Source organism: Argiope bruennichi, chromosome X1, assembly GCF_947563725.1.
Source record: "Argiope bruennichi chromosome X1, qqArgBrue1.1, whole genome shotgun sequence".
In the NCBI taxonomy this organism is placed as follows: domain Eukaryota; kingdom Metazoa; phylum Arthropoda; class Arachnida; order Araneae; family Araneidae; genus Argiope; species Argiope bruennichi.
Window position 1 is genome coordinate 89,049,733 of NC_079162.1, and position 23,778 is coordinate 89,073,510.

At 28.4% G+C, this 23,778-nt stretch overlaps 1 protein-coding gene and 1 long non-coding RNA gene across 2 annotated transcripts in view; one reads left to right on the plus strand and one right to left on the minus strand.

The window, feature by feature from the left end:
* Positions 1-6,975: 6,975 nt before the first annotated feature.
* The window catches only part of LOC129958399 (uncharacterized), a 44,518-nt gene continuing 27,715 nt past the window's right edge, over positions 6,976-23,778 (minus strand). The window contains exons 3-5 of the mRNA XM_056070871.1: positions 11,773-11,944; positions 10,576-10,704; positions 6,976-7,422 (exon numbers count right to left, since the gene is read on the minus strand). Coding sequence (XP_055926846.1) covers positions 7,148-7,422; positions 10,576-10,704; positions 11,773-11,944 — 576 coding nt within the window. The 3' untranslated portion in view covers positions 6,976-7,147. The remainder of the gene's footprint in view (positions 7,423-10,575; positions 10,705-11,772; positions 11,945-23,778) is intronic.
* On the plus strand, positions 12,707-22,233 carry LOC129958400 (uncharacterized). Its single transcript, XR_008783219.1, has 3 exons — positions 12,707-12,861; positions 14,077-14,197; positions 18,087-22,233. It is a non-coding gene; the product is annotated as an uncharacterized LOC129958400 (long non-coding RNA).

Here is a 23,778-nt window from a genome sequence, read left to right on the forward strand (position 1 = left end):
TGTCAGAATTTCCAGATCGTCCATGTCACTAGACAAAGGAGTAATAGGACGGGAATTCAAAATTCCTTCGATCTGATGCAGAATAGTAAAAAATTCCTCATATGTTAACTTTGAAACTCCAACAACACGTTTGAGATGGTATTTGAAGGATTTGACACCTGCCTCCCATAAGCCACCAAAGTTAGGTGCTCTGGGTGGAAGAAATTTCCATTGAATGCCCTCTTCAGATAAAAAATTTGATAAATATTCATCATGTTTAGTTACCATAAGAGCTAATCTCTTTAATTCAGAATTACCACTTACAAAATTCTTACCATTATCACTAAAAATAAATTGCGATTTACCTCGTCTTGAAAAGAACCTTTTGAGGCATGCAATGAATGCTTCAGAAGTTAGATCAGAAACAATATCTAAGTGAATACATTTAGTAACCATACAGATAAATATACAAACATAAATTTTATGATATAAACCTTTCCTTTGACCTTTATACTTTATGAAAAACGGTCCACAGAAGTCGATACCTGTACAGTTAAAAGGAGAATTTACATTCACACGTTCTTTTGGCAAATTGCCCATAATTTGTTCATTAGTCAAAGGTTTTGCTTTGAAACAGGTAATACAACTGTGGACAATTTTTCTACAAATATTCCTTCTATTTAAGGGCCAGAATTCTCTACGAACACAATACAATAAATTTTGTGGCCCAATATGCAAATTTTTCAAATGAAAATACATAACAATAATTTTTGTTAAATTACTTTTGTCAGGTAAGATAACTGGATGTCTCTGGTCAAAATTTACACTGCTGTGTTGAATACGACCTCCTACTCTCACAATTCCATCTTCATCAAGAAAAGGATTTAGATTTTTAATCTTACCTGTGGGTTGTTTTCCATGAAGAAGTAAATTTATATCACTCTGAAATGCAATTTCTTGCACAGATTTTACCAAGAATGATTTACCCCTTTGTAATTCTACTGTAGAAAGAGGTCCTTTTTCTTTTCACATTAAGAGTAGTATCGGAAATCCCCGATATTGGAACATTTATTTTTTCTTTCTTTAAACCAAGTGCATTGGCGAAATCAGATGTCATCAAATTACACATGCTTCCAGAATCTAATAAAGCCCTACCCTTTCTGACAGTTCCGAAACTATCCAAAACATAAACAACAGCCGTCGCTAGAATCACTCTTTTCTTCTGCGTAACGAAACAGGAAGTCAGGGGGGAAGGGTTGCACAACGAACAGGGGTCAGCAACTGAGGGAGTCTGCCTTGAATTCATTGAGGATGAGTCATCGCTTACTGTGGCCACCTGCATCCGGTGTAATAGAGTATGATGCTTTGCTTTGCAAGTGAAACAAGTGTGTTTCGATTTACATAGAGCGATTTTGTGAGATCCGAAACAATTTAAACATAAATGTTTTTCTCGAACAGTTTCATATCGCTTTTGCGGGGAGAATTGCAAAAACTGATCGCATTTATGCAATGGATGATCAGCGTTTCTACACAGTATACAATACTTGGGATTATTCGATGGCTTAACAAATAGAGTTCGTGCTTTATTTTTCTGTTCACTAACATCCGAATATTTAGATTTGTATGGAATATTGTGCCCAATGGCATTTAAAACTTGATATCTTCTTTCTAAAAATTCTATGAAATCATCAAAATCAGGAACTTCCTTGTTTACTAAGGAAAGTTCAAACTGCTTTCGAGATTCGCGGTCTAATTTTTGCAAAATTATATTTATTAAAATAGCATCTGACAATTCATTACGTTCATATTTTAAAACATTTAATGCTCTTAAATTTTTAAGAATACAATCTATTAAATTGCGTAATTCCTTCGCGGATTCATGAGCAATTTTTTCTTGATTAATTATATTTTTGATATGAGTGTCTACAATTACACGTTTATTTTCGAATCTTTCTACTAAGGCTTTCAGAAGGGAATCATATGTATCTTCAGACGTTTCTATCAATTTTGCATCGTTTCTCAAACATGAACGTAAATAGTAGCACTTTTGGTTTTCAGTTAAATTGGGATTATCATTTATTAAATTTAGGAATTGTTGCTTAAAGGAATTCCATTCTTCTATTTTACCGTTAAACAATGGAAGAGGTATTTCCGGTAATCTAATTGAAGTAACTTTATCTATGGACTCTTTAATAATAGCACCATTTGTAGAATTAGAAACAGAAGTAGATTTGAGATCATGTAAAATGGATTTGAGGCTTACCTCTATTTTCAAAATTTCATCCTCGAGTTCGGATAGATTGGATTCCACTTGATCAAAGTCATTGTCCGACACAGTCCTATAATATTCGTTTCTCAGTTCTTCAAATCTTGTACTTGTTCTCGAAAGAATATCCAGTTGGGTAATCACTGTCGATTCAGTTAAATGTTCTCCTTTTTCAATGAATGTTCGCAGTTTTGTCAACTGTCCTCTAATACTCCCCTTTCTTCTATTCAAGACAACTAAATCACTTGCCATAACTAATTTGAATGGATATCAAATAGAAATCCAGTGCGCTCCGGCTCGACGGACCAAAAATGATGTGGAGGTCTATGATGGCTCCACAATTGAGATTGAGAACTAAATAATGCGGTGTAACTAATTTAAATAAAACTAAGGAAATGCGGTGTAGCTATAAGGATGAAAACGATGCTTCTATAAAATGCGGTTTATTTCTATGAGAAGGGGCATGGAGTCACCCCGCTACCAACGGTAAGCATCGCGTTCCGAGTTCTTTTCAGTTCTGGGGGGTCATGACCCCGCGCAGTTACAAAAAAGGAGCAACCCTAGAATGGGCGCTTGCCAACTTGGCGCGTTGGTAGCAAAGTACTGAACATATCACATACATTATAAAACAATTATTTTATTATATTATAATTGTAAAAAGGAAGGAGGTAGATTCTGTTTAATGGGTTTCATTACATTAAAACTGTAATAAAAAAATATATACATGGAGTACTTCCTTTTTAATTTGTTTTATTACGCTACAATTGTAATTATAGTGAATGCCTATCATAAATCATATATATCTATCATAAATCATATCAGGTATCTGTAAACTACAGGCTCTGTCGGGGCTATGTGTGACGTAATTGACGCGCCGCTCATCATCCAGGTACTGACCACGACCTTCGTAATACAAGGCCTCACAACTCCCAACGCGTTCAGCCCGTGACGTCACGGTTTAGGATGAATTTTCTACAAAATTCTAAAGGCAGCTGGTGTAAAAGAGTGCGGTTAGTCACGGTAGATGTTGGCGTAGCGAAGTGCGGATAATGTGTTACTGGTTTTATTTAAAAGCTTTCTTATCTTTTTTTCATATTAATTTTAATTTATTGTAATAAAGATGCCTAGTGCGTGCTGTGTTCCTAATTGTAAAAGTAATTACACGAAAAATAGCCCCAATATTTCAGTATTTTCGTTTCCAAGAGATGAAAACACTAGAAGAGCATGGATCTCTGCAATAAAGCGGGGCAATTTCGTGCCAACTAAATATAGTAAGGTAAGTTTGATTCTTTTTTGTACAGTTTTTAGTTAATTAATTCTCTTGAACTGTGAAACATTTAAAATTATGTAGAACTTCCATTTCTGTCATTTTGTTTTCTTTACAATTAGTTGCTTATGCTTCCAATTACTTTGGTATTGTTTGCTTGAGCTAAATAAAAAATTTCTTTGTTTTATTGTTATTTCTCATAGTCTTTTTATTTGTTCTTAATATTTAAAATGTTTTGTTTCTGTATCTTTTTAATTATACTTCATATATATATTTTTTAAATTTGACTTAGGCCTAATATTTGTTTCATATATTATGTAGGTCTGTGCTAAACATTTTCCAGAAAATCAGTTTTTAACTGTTAGAGAAGCGTTTAATACCAGTACAGGAGAACTTATTCAAGTACCAATGGAGTATAAAAGGTAAGTTTTTTTTAGAAATATGTAATAATTATCACCAAAATCTTACAAAGTACTTAAGTGATTTACTGTTATTATACTCTTATATAAAAAGTTTAAAATCATCTAATGAATAATAAAACTTAATTTTTAATTATATATATCATGACTATAGATTGTAGCAAATTAAATTTATATTTTGTTCTAAAATATTATGTAAAAAAGTTAGATATAGTTGTAAAACAATATGAATTGCAAGCTCATATAGGTTTAGAAAATGTAGTTTTTATTTGTTTATCTATAAATCATCAGATTATATATAAAACAATTAATATTTATTATTTTTAAATATTATTAGTTATACACAATCTTTAATTATAAATGAATGCAACTTTTACAAAATATCTTAAACTTTTTAAAAAAAGTAATGAAAAGTTAACTGTTTTAAAATCAATTTTTCATACCTTGTAAAATCAATTAATTAATTCATGTAGAATATTGTATTATTTGAATGGTAGTATAAATAATTATTTTAGATATTCCAACACAACATTGAACTATTTATTTTGGATGAATGAATGTTTCTGTTGATTTTAAATTTTATTATTTAATAGTATGATTTTATTTAATACTGTCCAACATACGTTGGCTTTCAGTTTATGCATTATAAAATTACTAATTTTTTTTATCTAATGAATTCCACTTTTTTTTTTTTCTAGGCTTGTACCTGGTGCTGTACCTTCAATTTTCCCTAATTTACCCTCATATTTTTCCTCGGAATCAAAAGCAAGATGAGAAACTCCAATGGATAGGACAACACGTAAGGATATGGAAAACTTAAAAGCAGCTTTAAATAGCAGTCTCCAGGACATAGCAAAAAAAGAGGAGTTAGGAAAAAAATCAACACTTTTCCTGATTTAATTTTAAAATTTAAAAACTTTGAATCAAATATATGGAGTGTAATTCAAAAAGCAAACGAAATAATTTTTATTTGTCTAGACACTTCTCAAGCTCCTAAGGTAAGTCATTCTTTATTAATTTCTTCCAAATTAGAAGCCCATACATATGTTGCAGATCATGAGGTTAGAAGTTTAGGCAATTTTTCTTTTCCATTAGTCATAAGTAAATCAGGTACAATTATAGAAATTCTAGATCATTTAGAAAATTTTATGTATGAGTTAAAAGGGAAAATTGAAGTAAAAGATACAGTCCAGTTAATAGGCAACTTATTAAAGGCCCTTTCGGAAAATTATGAAGTTAGCTCGCAAGCAATTAATTTTTTGATGGAGCAAGTTTCTTTTCTTGGAAATAATAAATATGCACACATATATTCATCTGATATAATGATATTTTCATCTTTACTGTATACTATAGCACCATCTGCATATAAATTCCTAAGACAAAGTGGATATTTGGTTCTGCCTCATCCAAATACTATAAATCATCTGTTTTCAAAGTATAGTGTAAGCCCACAATTAGAACAGCTAGATTCATATTTTTTGTTGTACATAAAACAGAAATTTAAATATTTGCAGGAGAAAGTTAAAATTGTGACTTTATTGCTAGATGAAGTTCACATAAAAGAATATTTTGAGTATAAAGGTGGTTGTGTAACGGGCATGTCGTGTGATTCTGAAGCTTCTGCTTCTAGTGCCCAAGTTTTTATGATCAAAAGCTTTAGTTCAGAAAAAAAACCTAGCTGTAAAGAAAGCAGAAAAAAGAAAGGAAAAAAAATTAAAAATTACTAACTTGAAAAAGAGGAGGGATGATAAAAATATTTAATATTAAACTTTCAAGCATAACAAGTAATATCAGCTTAAATTGTTAATTGACTTTTATCACAATTGTTTCTTTTTAATATTGTTATTAACTTTTATTTATAAATTTGTATTTTAACTTTATTTAATATTATAATTATTTTCATTTGTCTGTGTAAAATTTATAATAAAGTTGGGAAACAAAATGTATTTTGTTATTGTCTCTCTGAAAATAAAATGTTATGATTCAAATAGTGTGTGATTTTTTTTTATTTGTGTTATCCTTTATTGTTACTTCAGATTAAGTATAAATGCATTGAAATGTGAAATCAGATATAATAAAAGCTAGTTTATTAAATTGTATGAATTACTAATATATTAGATGAAAACAATTCTTAATGTGAAAAAACAAGGTGTGAAAGTAATTCTTTTTTATCAACAGAATTAGTTGGTGTAAAATTTAAATCTGATATTAAATACATTAATATTTTATTTGAAAGTTCATAAGTAATTTGAGAAGTAAACAATTATATGTTAATTTATAAAATACATGTATTACCTGTCACTACAATAAAAAAAATCATCAAAAACTTTAAAAAGTCTTAATGATTAATTTATTTCAAGCTTTAAAAAATATTTTCAAGGAAAAAATAAAACGATTTTTAACAGCTTTTAATAAAATAAAAAAAACTCTATTAAAACAAGAAAACTAACAATACCTCAATGTATATATCTAATAAATTTACATCTTCGAAAGTTTGAATGTTATTAAATGGTCAATACGCAATAGAGGACTTTCAAGATTTTCTATCATGTCGTTTCTTTTATTCACACGGGAAAAAATAAATCTTGAATTTTATGCAAGATTAATGTCTTAATATTTGGAATAGTAAGTTATTTTTAAGTGAATTTGAAATATATCTAAACATCAAGGAAGAAAGCAGGATTCTGCTCACGGCAGGCAATCATCCTAATCGTGTGACGTCACAAACTAGTTGTGAGGCCTTGTATTACGGAGGTCGTGTACTGACTCGCGAAGCTTCTAAAAAACCTATTCTCCCCTTCCCTTTGGAATGCTCTCGCACACTGCCTCGGTAAAGTTCGTAATAAAAATCAAATGTGTAATTTCTTTAGTTAAAATGTAAATAAAATTATTTTTCTAAAACGTCCCAATAATTAGAGTCACAACAAATACACGCAACCCTAATTACGACATAATAAAACAATCTATACAGAGCATACGTTCTGCTTAGTTTGTATTTTAAGCAGAATGCATGAAATATCGAATATAAAGAAACACGTGTTGCATATTCAGCGATTAATAATTTTTATTTTATTATCTATAGATTGATAATTTATACAAAGAAATAAAACTAAAGACAATGAATTTGTTAAAATTATTTTTAACCTCAAGCTTTTTTAAGTTTAGATTTTTCAACATCATCAATGGAATGTAGAGGGCATAGAATCACTTAACATTTCAGGGTTTATATGCTGGAGGGGAATCTTGGTATGTCCTATATGAAGTACTTGGCTCCAACGGAGGGGGTGGCTGTATACTATGGATATTACTTTCTCTACCTGTACCGTAAGTTGGTGCTGGCTGTATGAGAGCTGGTTCCCTAGCCGAAGGGCCATTGTCGGTTTGTTTGTAACGACAACAACGGCAAAGTGCAAATGGCAAAAGGATAAGTAGAAGGAATCCAACTACACATCCAACTACTATACCCGTTATTTCACCTGGAGTTAGCACACCTAGAAAAAAAATAAATTATTTCTAAGGGAAATTTTCTTTAATTTTACATTCATAAACTTCAACAAGCTTCATGAGGATAATTTTTTAAAACTTTTGCATCACATAATATCAAATGAAATATTTTTTATTTTTATTAGATAAGAATCAGTACAACAGATTTTATACCAATACATGAAAAGAATTACAGATTCCCTTTACTATGTTTTACTTTATTCATTGCTTTTCACTTTTTAAGAGATTTTTAATAAATTTCACATAATTTTTTTTTACAAAATGTTTTTTTATATATTATTATTTGAAAAGTGAAGAATAATTTTTTTATTTCAGCTAAGATAATACTTTAAACTGATTTTTACTAGAAAAGTGATTTTTGAACTCTGATATCAATATGGGGGGTCTAAGATACGTAATTCGAAAATCGGATCTATCTTAGTGTAGTCCTCCCCCCCTTCCATTCAAAGACTAGTTGTTTATATTGAATATGGTGGACTTTAAAAATATATCTCGATTACTATCACTTTTACAGGTAGTATAAAACACTGCAAAATAGCAGTACGGAAGATCTGGGCTTTCAAATTCGAATACCGTGGCTCTTAAATCTCGATTCCCCATTCCCTTTTTAGATCTGTATTTGTTGCGTTGGTGTATCTTAAAGTCATGTATTTTACTGAAAAAAATTTCGTATTTGAAGAGAACGAGAAATTGTGCAATATCATGCAATTGTTATGGGATATTTGTACTGATTACTCTCTAATAATGTAAATTGTTGAAGAGATCACTCATGATCTGTTGTTTCCCTCGCTACTGTTAGCAAGAATCAGCACGAAGAGGATCAATCTATTAAAGATAAGTGCTGTAAGTGATTCCCTTTTTAAAGTTATTATTTTTAACACTATAACTACCAAGATCGTCATTTTGTCGGTTTTCAAATTTCATGCTTAAAAATTTTGATATAATTTATGTATTGTTCTAGAACTTTATAACGATTTTTAATAAAATATAAAAACAATTACATATTTCTGTTCAATTTCCACTCAGCCATTTTGACTTCTATAATCAGTATGACCAAAGTTTATAGTATTTTATGGATCATTTATGCAATGATGGACATCAATACGTGTTTACAATCATTTATAAATCGCTTTCAGACATTACCTGCAAAAAATTGAATTACATTTTTCATATATTGTCAGAAGAACTCTCTAATGAATATAGTTGTTACAGAAAAGAAGCCTCCTTCCAAAAACAAGAACGGAAAGCAGTGGATTGTACTCCAGAAAACTCAAAAGTCTTTGTGAACTCAAATCTTGCCAGATTCGATTGTGCAACAAAAACAGAGTGATTTATACTTGTAATGCATACAACAAATATGTTATTGGAAGGTGTTCATCTAAGATAACATGTACTTGTAAAATATGTCCCTCATAATTAGGTCATTCAGTATCAAATGTGATGAATGAAAATACAAACTATCCTATGAATGCAAATACAAACTGTTTTTCTTGTTTTTTTTAATAATTAATGAATTATTATATGAAATGTGTTTGTTAAATTATATTTTTTTATTTACACAAACTAAGCCAAAGTTACAATGAAAGCTATGATGATAAAAAAAAAAAAAAAAAAACCGTCAATTTGACGGGTGTGGTAAAACTAGGTATATATTTAACATCGGTAGTTCTAATGTTAAATTCTTTGCAAAATATTTGTGTTATTCTGCTTATTAACAATTTTTAATAAATAACTTTTGTAGTTTTCTCCTTTGTGTAGATTTTAGTTTTGATAAAGGAATCATCTCCTAACTCAGATCTGTCTGAGGTAGAATTGATTATCTTCAAAATGATACATTAATATAGTAAAACAAATTGAAGCAAACGTTTGTATGCAAATTATTGTGTCAGTGAATATAGTTGAATGTGACTGAATTGCTCACATTTTACCATTTTGTGAAGGAATACTTTTTCTTCTAAATTCTTGAAATTCGTCAATATTTACTAAACTTGCATAGATCAGTCTATTGACTGTATTTTTTTCAAATATTACTAAAATCATGAAACGTATTTTTTTGAGTGCCAGTTTGAATTGGCAACTTCGACTTCGTTTTGCGCTGTACTAATTATTATTCGATGTTTTCATCTGCAATACTTTTTGGTCACCAATAGTTTGTGCCGTCAAAACTTTTCGTAACTATCCTCCCAGACCAGACTGTCATCATTTGATGACATCGTTTATATAATACAAGTTGAAAGTTATTGGCTGGAGACCTATGTTGTGAAAAAAAAAGAGATAAGATGCTAATTAGTGAACATCCAACTTGTACCATTCGCAGCTCCATAAAACAGAAAGTATAAAATTATATTTAGACTTTAAAACAGGACACACAACATAATGGTGTACCTGCAAAATGTTCACTGAAGATAACAAAACACGAAGACAGAGAATGACAATATTTTAAGTGTAAGTGTATCATAAATGTCTGCATTTTTCAAGCTGTAGAACACTGACGATATTCTACTTTTCTAAAATGTATACCTCTAGTTTCCTATTAATGGCAACCTTTAAATGCAAGCTAAACTATTTAAATATTTTCTTTTTTTAAATTATGTAAGTAGATAATTATACAAAGTTTAAATTTGCATGAACGATTTAACCGATGTTACAAACTAAGCAAATAATAATAATAATACTTTTCATTTGATTATATGGTCAGGATTTTGGATTTTTAGAACGAATTTTGTTTTAATTGCAGCTCAAGTATTTTACAAAATTCAGCAGTCCTTAAAACTAAAATATTTTAATATCATTAAAATTCTTGATATTATATAAATGCGTTTACTTATAATATAAACAAATGCCAGTACAATAGGAAATATTAACAGAGTATAGGATTAATATTGTTTATTATTAATTATTACAATTTTTCTTCAAAATTCATTTTTCATCTGCTACAGCATACAGCCAAATTAAACTGCCCTTAATTTCATATTCTACATTTCGCAGTTATGCATATTTTTGATAGTTTACAAATATTTACAAATATGTATTATTTTATTCTTTATTTTCTTCGTGATTACTCATTTTATTACTTTAAGTTGTTATACCTTATTCTCTGAGTACATTATCAAGAAATTGATTTATTCTAACATACTTACCACAATTAGCTTTTCGTGAAGATTCATCACTTTGATCTCCACAGTTATTGTGTCCATCACATTTTAGGCCTTTCCAAATACACCGTGAATTTCCGCATTGAAACATTTTCATGTCGCAGTGGAATGGCACTGTTTACAATAAAAATTTCTTTTGAATTTTATTGAAAGAAATAAAATTTGATTCGAAAACACTAAGCATAATCCATTAAACATATATATTTTAACTTTTCAAAAACATCCCAATTACTAAAAAAGGGTTAAAGAAAGCCTTTCAAATTTTCAGAAAGAGGTAAAAAAAACCCAGAAAATAGTTGTTGTATTACAACAGGTATTTAAAAAAAATTCGTATACTGAAATTGACATATTACATTTTCCACTGTAAAAGAATTGAAAGATGCAGTTGAGTAATTTTCACCAAACTAAATAAACCAATTTTAGGCAATCAAGAAAAGATCAGGTACTATGTTGTCGTAATGCGCAAAATATGAACAGAACTTCTCATGTTGACTTTAAAAATTAGATAAAAAAAAATGAATGGCATACAGTACTTTGAAAGCACTTTTAAACGTTTAAAAAATAAAGGAAAGTGAATAAGATGAATTTATTGCTTTAAATTTCTATTTTGTCAATATGTTGGAACAAAAAGTTATTGAATTTATTCTTTACTGTATTTCAATTAACATGCTACATTTGTATTTTATACTACTTAAAAATAAATAACTGATATTGAAAAAACGATGCTTGTTTATGATTAACAATTCTTTTAAAATTCTTAGACTTTTTCTACAAAATTATAGGTAATTCTAATAATACATTGGCTAAAAATAAATACTAACTTTGTGCCGATATATTATAATTCTATAAAAGAATTTTAAGAGTTTTACTTTAAATTGTAAACTCATTTTAAAAGTATACAGGTTTCTTGATAAAAAAAAAGAGTTTGAATTTGGATGTTCATTTTCTCCATTTAAAAATTATAAGACCTACCATCCATGGAGATTTATTCTTTTTTTATGCCATTTCTTGCATTATTAGTTCGCCATAAATTTTAGTTGCTAAATAATACATTTTATTAAAATATAATCCACCCATAATATATCACTTATTTAAAAAAAAAAAATTAGCTTTTTTTTTATATTCGATGATTGTTTATACCTTGGATGTAAACAATCAATCTTGTCAAAAACATTTACTTACGTTTTAAGAAAGATGTAACTATGAAAGCAATTTCAGAATGATGTTCAATCCCGCTGTTGTTCACTGTGTGGAAATGTAATTCTAAAGCCTTTCCTTCACTGAAGTAAGACTGATATTCTGACACATCGTCACTGTAACCACATAATTTTGTAGTTTTGTCATTTTCAAATATCTGCAAAAAAATTTAATATTATTTCATCGTAAGTTTTTGACAATTCCTTTCTTACTTGACTTTTTCCTTTCTTAAACTTATTGTCGTGCTCTGGATAATGTTTTATTCAAATATAGAAACAGGCTTTTCATTTGATTAAACATAAAAAATTTGAATTATGAAGAACCAAACAAAGCGTAGACTGACACAAGATGTTACTGTAAAAAATATGATAATTCTTAATTAGTTATAATTTCCGATTCTAAATAAAAAGGAAAAGATTAATCACTTTTCAAAGCGATTTTTAAATGTTTGGAATAACTTTTCGCAAAAGTATTCAAAAAGAATTGCTTATTTCGAAAGATGATCTTATCATAGAAAGGTACACTATTTTAGAGGGAAGAGAGGGTGTGGGTGATAACTTTTATTTTCCATGTTGTTTTAATATCAATAAAGGCGGAAATTCCATCCTCCTTTATTTTGCTATATACCATGCTTAGCTTAATGTATTCGATGGAAGAAGCTGCATTTTTCTGCTACAGGTCAATGACCTAGAAATATACCTTAGCAATTAACATAAGTGTTGCAATAATTATATATCAATAAAACTTCAACTACCTGGAAGAATAAAGTAAAAAACAATCCTGAGCCTTTCTTAGTAAAAGAAACTAAGCCCAATATTAGGTATAAATTTTTATTTACTTTATAGTCACTCGAATTAGTTAAATTTCTTCGGAATGGAAACCTGAAATGAAGCGAATAGAACATTACGCGGCCAATAAACATAAACAAAAGTAGAAAGAACTGTCCGATTGAATGTCCATGTTAAGTATGCTTGAAAAGTGCCAGAATATTTCTGCCTGAATAGACTTACTTTTTACATACATTGTATGAATTGTAACAGTGTGTGTACTAAACCAAGTGTCTTCTTTAAGATCGTATGTTTAAATATTGTATCTATTCTGATTATGTCGTGTCAAAAGGAAGTCACTGAATTAATGCTTTAACAAACTATGTTTTTCTTCCTTTCTTCTTTTTTTTTCTTTTCTGGAGACTAATAGATTAAATTATTTGTAGTCTATGTTATTGCATTAAGCACACCTGAAAATTAAAATTTTTATTTGCTGATAGAAACGTTGCACCGTTGGCGGAAGTACGGACCTTGACCACTTTCGAAAATTGCCTTCAATCATTGAAATCCACTAAAATTGATTTGCTTACCCAGATATGACTTTTCTTGTATTTCAGGATCGCAATTTTCTCGTTTAAAAATTATTATTTGATAGAAATTTTCATTCATGGCATACATTTGAAGAGTGACCTCGATTTGTAACACAATTCTTCAGTGTATTGTACACTGATTGCATTTCTTCAAATTTGTGTAAACTTTCTGTATTTGAAACTTTTTTTTTGTTTATAAGCCAACTATGAACATACTTTGAAGATGCACAATATTATCATATTTGTATTGGATTATTTAAAATCCAAACCAACCTAATTTGAGGAAAATGCTAATATATATATAAATATATGCATGCTTTTTGAAAAAATAAATTTGTGTTACATTTGAGGAGTTGTACGACGTTTGGCTGTGATTATTTAGAACCTAAACAAACCATAAAGGAAAATACAAAAAAGAAAAATGCCTTATTAAATAAATAAATTTATATGACGTATATTTTGAACACAGTCTGTTTGGTTTCTAAGCATAAGCAGTTGGCCTGAATTTGGTATTTTATGCCCTACTGGTTAATAGATAAGTGACTTTTATAATTTTGAATATAATTTACTTTTCTTTGGAACATATTTTATTTCATAAGAGTAAAAAATATTAATAGCTAAAATGAAGAATATATTTTAGAACATTAAATGATAATCATTAAATATCAATATGATTCTACTTTCATCAAATTGCTGATATATTAAGTTCATAAGATTTAAACTGTCAAGAGTCTTAAAAATTTCAGTAACAGGAATATAAAAGCATTTATATTTAATTTTAAGCAATTTTCTTTTGTTGTGGGCAAATTTTTGTTTAAAAAAGGTTTTAAATGATTTACTTGGACTATTTAATGCATTTGTATTTTTTTTTTAATGAAATATCATTTTGTTGGAAGATTTCCGCATTTGCTGAATATGAATTTTCTTTTCAGATATTGATGCTCTATTTTCCTAACAACGAACTGATCTGCTGATAAAATATTACTACTTCCAAAAGTGGACATTAATATAGCTGAAACCTAAACCTACTGATACAATATGGATAAATTAAAGGTAAATATGCTTTAATATTTCACTTAAATATGTGTATTTTAACATGAATAAAGCCTTTTGAAATATGTATATACTGTATGATACATTATATAAAATAGAATTTATGATCTGCGATACATAAATATAAATTTTATATAAAATAGCAATTATTAAATCTGTAGTACATCACATATTTTACCTGTAAATAGAATGAATTACATTTGTTGTAATGTCATGTTTCTGTGAATTTCCTCAGTTTTTTTCTATATTTATTTATGAAATTTATTTTTTTTTAACCTGAATTGTAATTTTGAACCTGAATTGAATTGTAACCTGAATTTTATTTTTAAGCTAAAAGAATGAAATTTTTTTATAAGTTACATGGATACAAATTTCTGAGAAATGCTGTATTAGGAGTTATATTAACAAAGTTAACCTGCAGATGATAAAACAGTATAAAATAAAATAAAAAATATATGAAAATAAGGTTGAAGACACCTTATAGAGTGTTTGATAAGTCTGGTGATGATTAGGTGTATGCTAAAAGTGGCTCGTATGTGTTGGATGTAAAGAAAAATGGAGACAGCCAAAGAAAATAAAAAGTCAAAATAAGAAAAGGGAAAAGCATAAATAAAAAAAAAAAATGTGAATGAGGTCAGAATGGCACTAAAAGTAGAGCCTGCGTATTATTATGTAATAATAGTATCATTTAAACATCATTAGTGAAAAATAAAGTTTTCCAAATGTTAAGTAATTGAAATTTAGAAAACAGTAGAAGAAGAAAATCAAAGAATTTTAAAGAAAAGAGAAAGAATGAATTTTTTTTTAAATGAAAAAAAGGAGGAAAAATGAGAAATAAATATATACATTAGTTCAATCTTTGTGTCCATAATCAGGAGCAAAAGGCTGACCAAATAATTGATTTTGCATTTTCTTAAAACATGCTTTGGAAGGCTCTGGCAGGAGTGGAGTCTAATTTAAAGCCCAATTCATTGCTTTTGATGCTAATATGGGTTTCATTGGTATCAAAAAGTGAGATATTAGCATGTACCAAACATTTAATAACTTCTACTTATTTCTCTTTTGGTGGAGGTTTTGAAAAGCCTTCCATATAGACTGTCAATGAATACATGATAATGAGTATATGGTTTATTATGGTTTTTTTCCCAATTTAAAGCTAGAAATATTGCAAGAAGTTCTACTTGAAAAGCAGAGCAACTATTTTTCAAGTCTATACCGAAAATATCAAAACTTTTATCAAGTTTTCCTTAAAAATATAAACTGCCATATCATTAATTTTTGAGCCATCTGTATAGATAGAGTATCTGACTATCATTGCAGAAAAATCCCATTTCACTTTTTCTATATTACTAGGATGAATCTCTTTTCATAACTAATTGTTTTTTTTCTTCGATTGTTTTACCAAAGAAATTGATGTCTTTATGTTGATTTTTTTTTATCCAATACTAAGTGGTTTCAATATCACACACCAAATCTATTGATTCAAACCGACTAATTATTTGTAAAGCTAACATAGATATTGTATGTAAAGCCCCCATAATTGCTAATAATGCTTGATCAAGGATGACACCAAGAATCTTTTTATTTCTGGTGAGCTTGATTACATTACCTGCATTAATATGTGTGTATATAGCACCCTTTCTTTCCAAAAGGAATTAAATGCATTTTTGTTCATATGCAAAAATAACTTTAACATTCATTCACTAATTGTCTGTTTGTTTTTTCTTGTGCTTTTTTTTACTAAATCTTGAATTTTATGCTTTCAAGTTGCAGCCACAAATGGATAAGAATAATCTGCATAAGAAATCCTAAAGTGTATGCTTCATTAGCTACTAGGAACTAACGCAGATATCCAGAATTAGAATACTGACGGCATCTTATTGAAATTCCCTCTTAAAAATTCCATCACTATAATTAAAAAATAATTATGTTGTTGAGAAAACTAGAAATTACATTAAAAACGTTTTTTTGGGCACTTAATCTTTTTCAAGTTGTGCTGCAATCCTCCAAACTCAGCTTAAAGCACCTCTGACATCTAAAGAAATCATAATACTATGTTTTGAGTTGTTTCTTGACTCAACAATCCAATTTTTAATTTGAATGATTGCTTCAGTTGCACTTTTCAAAGGAATGAAACCACATTGATTTTGATGTAGATAATTATTTTTAGTAACTAATTGAATATTATTTGTGTAATCTTTATATCAAATATTTTTTCCCAATGAAATCAAGAAGACAAACAGAGCAAACAGCTGCTGTATATGTATCTTTTTTGTTAAACAATACAAACTTTTACTAATTTCTATTTTGCAAAGAAATATCTAAGGTGTAGACATTTGTTGTAAATATAAACCAAAATTTTATTATTACACTTAAATGCTTCTTTAATAATTTCTGCTGAAATAACATTTGAACCGGAACCTGTTTATCCAAACTATGCTCTACTTCAAATATTGAAACTGGAGGATCATCTATAGAATGTGGTGGAATTCAATTATTGTTTTGAATATTTTGATGAAAAAGCATAAAATCTCCATGATCGGAGGGGAAGTGGAATTCTAGTAAAGTGTCTGTTGATTTTTTAGGAGGTTGAGGTAAAGAACCGTCTGTTTTCCTAACAGCACTAATTTTGAAGAATATTGTCTAGATTTTCAGCCTCATCGAAATATATTCCAAATGGTCCACTTAATTCTACATCTTCACATAAGATTGACCAATTTCTTCTTTTTGTCCTTAACTTTAATGCACATTTCGTCTGCGCTTCTTTAATTCAAATGTGAGGATATTTCCTATCTCTTATATCTTTGGCCTTAAACAGTTTTCTTTTTACTCTTCTAACATCACTTCTGAGAATCTGGTTTTCTTGACCTTCAGTTATGTTTTTCTTTATATATAACTTGTTTAATTTTGCTATTCATGCAAACTGATGTAATAGTCTTTGTAAAATTCACAACAAAAGCATCAAGGTTGACTTATATGTTTTCCTGCCCAATTTTATTATTTTTTATTTCTAGTGAATAGAGATCTAAAGTTTTATAATTTTTTCTGTAATTATTTCTATTTTTAATCGATTTTGGTCTTTCTGTATAAATTGAAAAACCTATTCTATCATGGTCACTACATGTTGGTTGTAAATCAATTTTTCATTTAAAAAGATTTTCTGACAATTTAGGGTCACTGTTGGTAATATCTATCCGTGATCTTCCTAGAGAACCATCAAACATTGCAAGCAAATTTTCTTCATTTGAAACAACTTCTATTAAAACTCAAGTAATGCACAACTGTTATTTTGAAAACCAGTGTTCCAAACTGTGCTTTTTGCATTAAAATCTCTTGTAGTCAATAAATAGTCTATCATGATAGTACCATAAAAAATTTTCTGGTTCCATCAAAGTAGTTTCAATATCTTCGGAAGGTGGATAGTAAACTGGAATTATAATTTAAGTTGATTTGTGAAAAGGAATGTTTATTGCAGTGATATATTGGAGAGATAACCTTCTTTCTTTGAAGATGTTATTGTAGACTATGACTAGTGAGACCCTTGTTGGGAAATCCAATTCTTTTGATAAATTTCTTTCACACAAGCAAACTATTCTCTTAATATTCTACTATTTTATTAAGGTTTTTAGTGGCCTCAATTTCATGATGAATGAATGTATTGTGAACTCTCAATGTAATTTTTGCTATATTGTAATTTTTATTTCAAATTGTGATAAATTATATACTCTATTCTTGCATATGAAAAGAATTAATATGAAAAAGGGGAAACTATAAAAATTTTTAATCGAATTTGTATGACTTGAATTATTTTTTTTTCTTTTGTTTAGTTTAAAGATTGTTTCCATGAACTTCTTTAAAAAAAATATTCCTAATGCATTAATTTTTGCAGATTCGAAGATCTTATTTTCAAACAATTTTGGATTTTTTGCCTCATTTTGGATCATTTGGAAATCGATTACCGACAGTGAGCCGTGTACAAGATATTGAATCTGACTTTGCTCGTTTAGAAATCAGAAGTGGTCATTTCCCGAGACTTATTCTTTCATTACATCAGCAGTTTGCTTTCAATGGATTAAATAGTATTTTTTCTCCATATGTGATGCCAGATAATAATAATAGTGGAACAAGAGCTCAGCTTCTGCTGACTTTTAGGAGTCAGCAATAATGAGAATGATGTATTTAAATTTTTAAAAAATGTTTTGGATGTAATCAATTATCGGAGTGAATTTGTAATATAGCAAGAGATATTGTTACAAATATCTTGAGTAACTAGAAAATTAAATTTGTATACTCTTTTTCTAGTCATGTTTGATTTTGAAATGTTTTATTTTATACTGAGTTTTATGAGGAAATGAGCTTTTAATTCATTCATTCATTCTTTTTCCTCTAAAACTTTGTACAGTGATGAATTATATGTAATATGAAAATGTGTCCTGTAAATTAAGAATATTCACTGAAAACCTCAGTAGATGTATAATGTAATTAACTGAGTATTATCTTAATGAACAAAATTTTAACTGTACTTTTAGCGTCTGTACTCAAACTTTGTATGAAATTGTGTGTTTTTGATTCTAAAATCTCGAATATTTTTTATCAGTTTTGAACCGTTTTTAAATATAATTTGATTTAAAGAACAAATTTTCCTTTTTATTGTGTCCATTAAGCAGAAACTCTTGTTTTTATGTTGAAATTATTTTTCATAAATTTTTTGGTATTTACTGTTTAATTGTAACTTTTAAATTGCACGAGTAAATTGTTATTCTTTATCTATTTCGATATTTTACTTATTTTTCTAGTGTAATATAATAGGTAACAAATCGTGCATCATGTAAATTTTGCTTAGTAAGTTTAAGTGTTGTAGATTTAATGATGCTGGCATTTTATTACTTATGGCTGAATTGTTATAACAAGGATAAGTGGTGCCCAGAGAATAATGGAATTTTTTCCTTCGCCTCTAGTTATTATCAGTAGTAAACTAATGTTCAGTATTATTTTTTTTACCTCTTCAACAAATTTAACTTTTAAATAATGACATATGCATTAACATTTTGTTCCATAGCAGTCTCTAAGTCTGGTATTCTGTGTATCTATATCCCCCATCCCATTGCTATGCCACTGAGACTGAACTAATAGTAATCATTTGCTTTAAAAAATTTTATATTTAACAGTTTTATTGGAAATTTATGCAGTAATTAATTATGGCATTGAGAAATTCATATTTATGAAGAAAAAGTCCCACAGTAAAGCACTTTTTACAATTTCTTTTTTTAAATGTCTTGTGTTTAATTTTTTTAAAAAATTATTACATTAAATAAAATTCTTTAATTATAAGTCTGAGCTTTATATATGTTACTTCATACGAATGGTTCTAATAAATTTTATTTGGTTTTAATTATTATTGGATTAACCATGGAAATTTAGATTGATGGTGTTGAATTAATATTGGTGATATAACTTCAGATATACTTATCTTTCTGCTGGTATGGATTTCAACACTATGTTTTATACTTTAAGTTTTGTTTTTCATTATTTTTAAATTTAAAAATGGGTACCAAGCCTCAAAATCCGTTTTTATTTTGTGGTTACAGTAAAGGAAGAATGATAATATCCCTGCTTCTTCATAATAGAAATTAGATGTCAGAATATGTCAGTTTTTTTAGAAGTAATTTAAAAATTGCAAATCTCCCCCCCCCCCCTATTTTTTTTGTTCATTATGGACCATCTTTTTCTTGATAGATAAGATGTAACAAAGTAGCTTGCACCTTAAACTGTGTGAGTGCTTGGGGTTGATATTCAGGTATAGATAGAACATAAGAAATTTTTTTAATCTGTTACATATTTCTAAAATGGTACTGTGCCATGGAATTTCTTGGCAAACATGGCTCTTTATAAACAATAGTATGTATTTAAAAAATTAATCTGTTGGATATATATAAGGTACCCCTTCCCAAAAGGGCAGCAAGCATTTATTTCCCTAATTATTGCACATATACATGTAATTGTAATTATAAAGTTTTATTAAATTATGTGGGTAATTGTTTGAAAATGTCTTTGCACCTTAGGAGGTTTTAAGTTAAAAAAAAAATAATGTCCCCCAGAATGTGAAAATGCCAATTAGTTAAATGTTTCTTTTACATTCTTCTGTGCACATACAAAGTTTCACATTTCTACGCATAACATTGGTAGATATGCTACTTTTTAAATTTGAAGGGACTAATCGCATATTTAGACGAAGACATTTATTTCAAAGATACAATTTTATTCAATACAGAAAATCTGTTATTTATAAATATTTATTTAGTTTCACAACATCCAATCAACATGACTTCAAAGAAATTTGCTTATCACATGCAATATTTTCACTTTGATTGGTTGATTTTATAAAGAAGGGAAGAGAAACTTGATAAAATAAACATTCAAGATATTTTGGAGAAGTACTAGCATACCGAGCAAGAAAATAACATTCTTTGGTCGCAATTCTGTGCTTTCTAGAAGAATGACATTTTCAGTAACAAGGATTGTTTGATATTCTGACGATTTATGTTATATATAATCGTAATGCTGGTCTAATTGATAAAGAATACAACAGTTGTTTTTCGAATTACCAGCGTCCTTTTAAGAAATGTTTTTACAGAACATTTTATCCATTATAGTATCCTTATTTACAACCTACAAGATCCTTATTTTCAAGGGAGAAATTAGACGTTATACATGTGATATAGAAATTGTCATTTTGCCTTTCTTTTTAAGTTAATCTCATGCTAGTGTATGAACAATCTGTTCAGATTCCAAAACCAACAGTGTTGAGAATATTTGAAAGTAATAACTGGCATTTTTATAATATTCATGGAGTCCTTGAACAGTTATCATGATTAAATGGACAACTACGTGATTGACATTTTGGCTTTTTGCAAGTGGGTACCTAATTTACCCAATTGGGTATGAATTTACCTGAGGTAAAATCAAATCCTTCCTTTCTGACAAATGCAATTTGGACAAACGTATGTTGCTTTAATCGTGATAGAAGCATTAATCTTCAAAACTATGACTTTTAGAACGGTAAAAATCTATTTTTCGTACTTGGTTTCATCACCAGTGGCCATTTTTTTTACAAATTTGTGGTGTGGAATTTATAGACACTAATCAGTGGATTCCGTTTTGTACAACAGTATGCGGAATGGTGATCGATTTGTATAAAAGTGCTATACTCTATCTTCACAACTATTTCCTTCAATTCAAATTTTTATATATTTTGTGTTTTGACATTTTCATTGCTTGTTATCACCAATCATGTACATGTCTTCCAGAATAATGCTTGCATTTCTGTCATTTCATGGGTTTTTTTTCCCCTTTTTTTATTTGTGTGAAGAAGATATTAATCTGATTTTTATTATGGAAAATATTATATGAACTTATGTATGTGTGTGTTGTTTATATTAATGTTAAATGATATTTTGTTTCCTGTGCATGTACTAGGGATTATTACTTTTGATTTAAGTACTTACTGGTGCCACTTTAACAATTAAGTGATAAATATATTATCCATAAAATAGTTAAGAAAAAAAAGCCAACAAAACCACAAAGTGAGTCATATTGTAAATATTGCAGTTAAAATTTTGATCTATCCAATTTATTCTTCCTGATTAAACAAATCTATGAGCATAATAAAGCCTTATATTCTGCGTTTTTTAGAATTGCTGACAAATTAGTATTTGCTTTAATATTGTCTAACCAGTCTCCTTTTATGATTAGTATACTTATAAAATGTTCATTCGGAATAATTATGTTTAATTGTCTATTTACTTAATGTAAAATCAGCACAATTGTTGAAAAATCCACTTTACTTGAATGGCTACTTCTTCCTTACATGGATAGCCTTGTATACTTTAGATGTTAGTGTAATAAGTTCTTGTAAGACTGTTGTTTTGTACTTTTTGATATACTTCTTTATATTTTAAGCATTTACAATTACTATTTGTATGTTTTGTATGATGTTATATTTGTAATTTTGAAATAAATTCCTTTCTTAAATCAAATTTGAGATATTAGCTTTCTATTTTTCAATGAAATGAATTTATTTTATTCCTAAATGTGCAAATTCGAAGAATTACAATACATCATTGAATTATTATTAAGTTTTCATGTTTCAGAAATTTATTGCATCATTTTTACATATCCTGCTCTTACCCCAGTAAGACAGTTTTCACTTTTTTAGACAAATTTCATTAAAAAAGAGTGCCTTCACCCTTTCATTTGATATAATTTTATTTCAAATGTGCAAATCCTACATTTTAAACTATATTGTTAAACATAAATGCTATACTGTGCATTAATTTCAAAAGTGTAGGTATCATTTACAAATTTTATTTTCTGACGTTATTTTTATAGGTATATTTATTTTATAATTAACACTGGGGAAGTAAGCAGAAGACAATTAAAGTATTGTAATAAAAACAATGCAATTTTAAGAAATATATTTTTAAAATTATATATACAATTATTGTATATTAAGTAGTTTATAAGCACACATGAGTGTTATCGAACCCACCATTCCGTTTTTGCTAAAATCATTTGGAATTTATTAAAATGTTCAGTTATTTCTTGTATGGGTTAGAAGGAAGCACTACAAGTACTGTAATAGAAGGACAGATATGACATATGCAGAGAGTTCAATTTTCAGTTAAATATAAATCATTCAGTTTTCACGATACCAGTATGCTTTTTTTTTTTTTTGTAATGTCGTTGTCGCATAAAATATAATTAAAGTTTTCTAATTAACTAAATATTTTAGAGGGGTCGCATAAAAATTTAAAAAGTTTAACTTTTGGAAAATAAACAGGAATTTTTATTTATTAGCATGGCCTTATTTTGAACTTCTTTCCAAGTTACATTGCTCACTTATCTTAATAGGTAAAGAATTAAACCGCGTTTCAATCTTTTTGGGACACCCTGTAGATTAAACTACGTTTGCCTTAAAAATACTGAATTCTTGGACTAATAATATAGGTATTTTAAAAGTAACAGAAACCTTTTCCTTGCATTTATTTTTCTCTAAAATATCATGTTTCAGAATAATTTTATTTTGTTCAGACACGTTCTAAATTAGACTTTTAGAGATTTAGTTTGCATTGAGAGTTAACTTTTAATCTGAACTTTTGTCCACGCGATGGCAATACTTTGATAAAAGCTATTTTTTCGTACAAGCGTAACGTAATTTTTTTTTTTTTTGTGTAAAATATATTGTAATAAATATATTAAAGTGAAAAAAAAAACTTATACTGCAAAATAATTGGTTATAATTGAAAGGATAATTTTTGGAATTTTGAGATGATGTAAAAATCATTTTTGTGCTGAAATATATCTGGAAGTTACCCCGGAAAAACGCAAAAAATTTGCTTCATTTCAATTAATTAAAATTTCAAAAATCCCCCACCCCTGAATCCACTACCAAAGTACTTATGTCACGTTACGTACCCACTTATACACTGCCACCGTATATATGTGCTAAATTTTGTAATTCTAGGTCAAACGGTCGAGTTCGTTGAGCGCCAACACTTATACACAGACATTCATCTTTATTA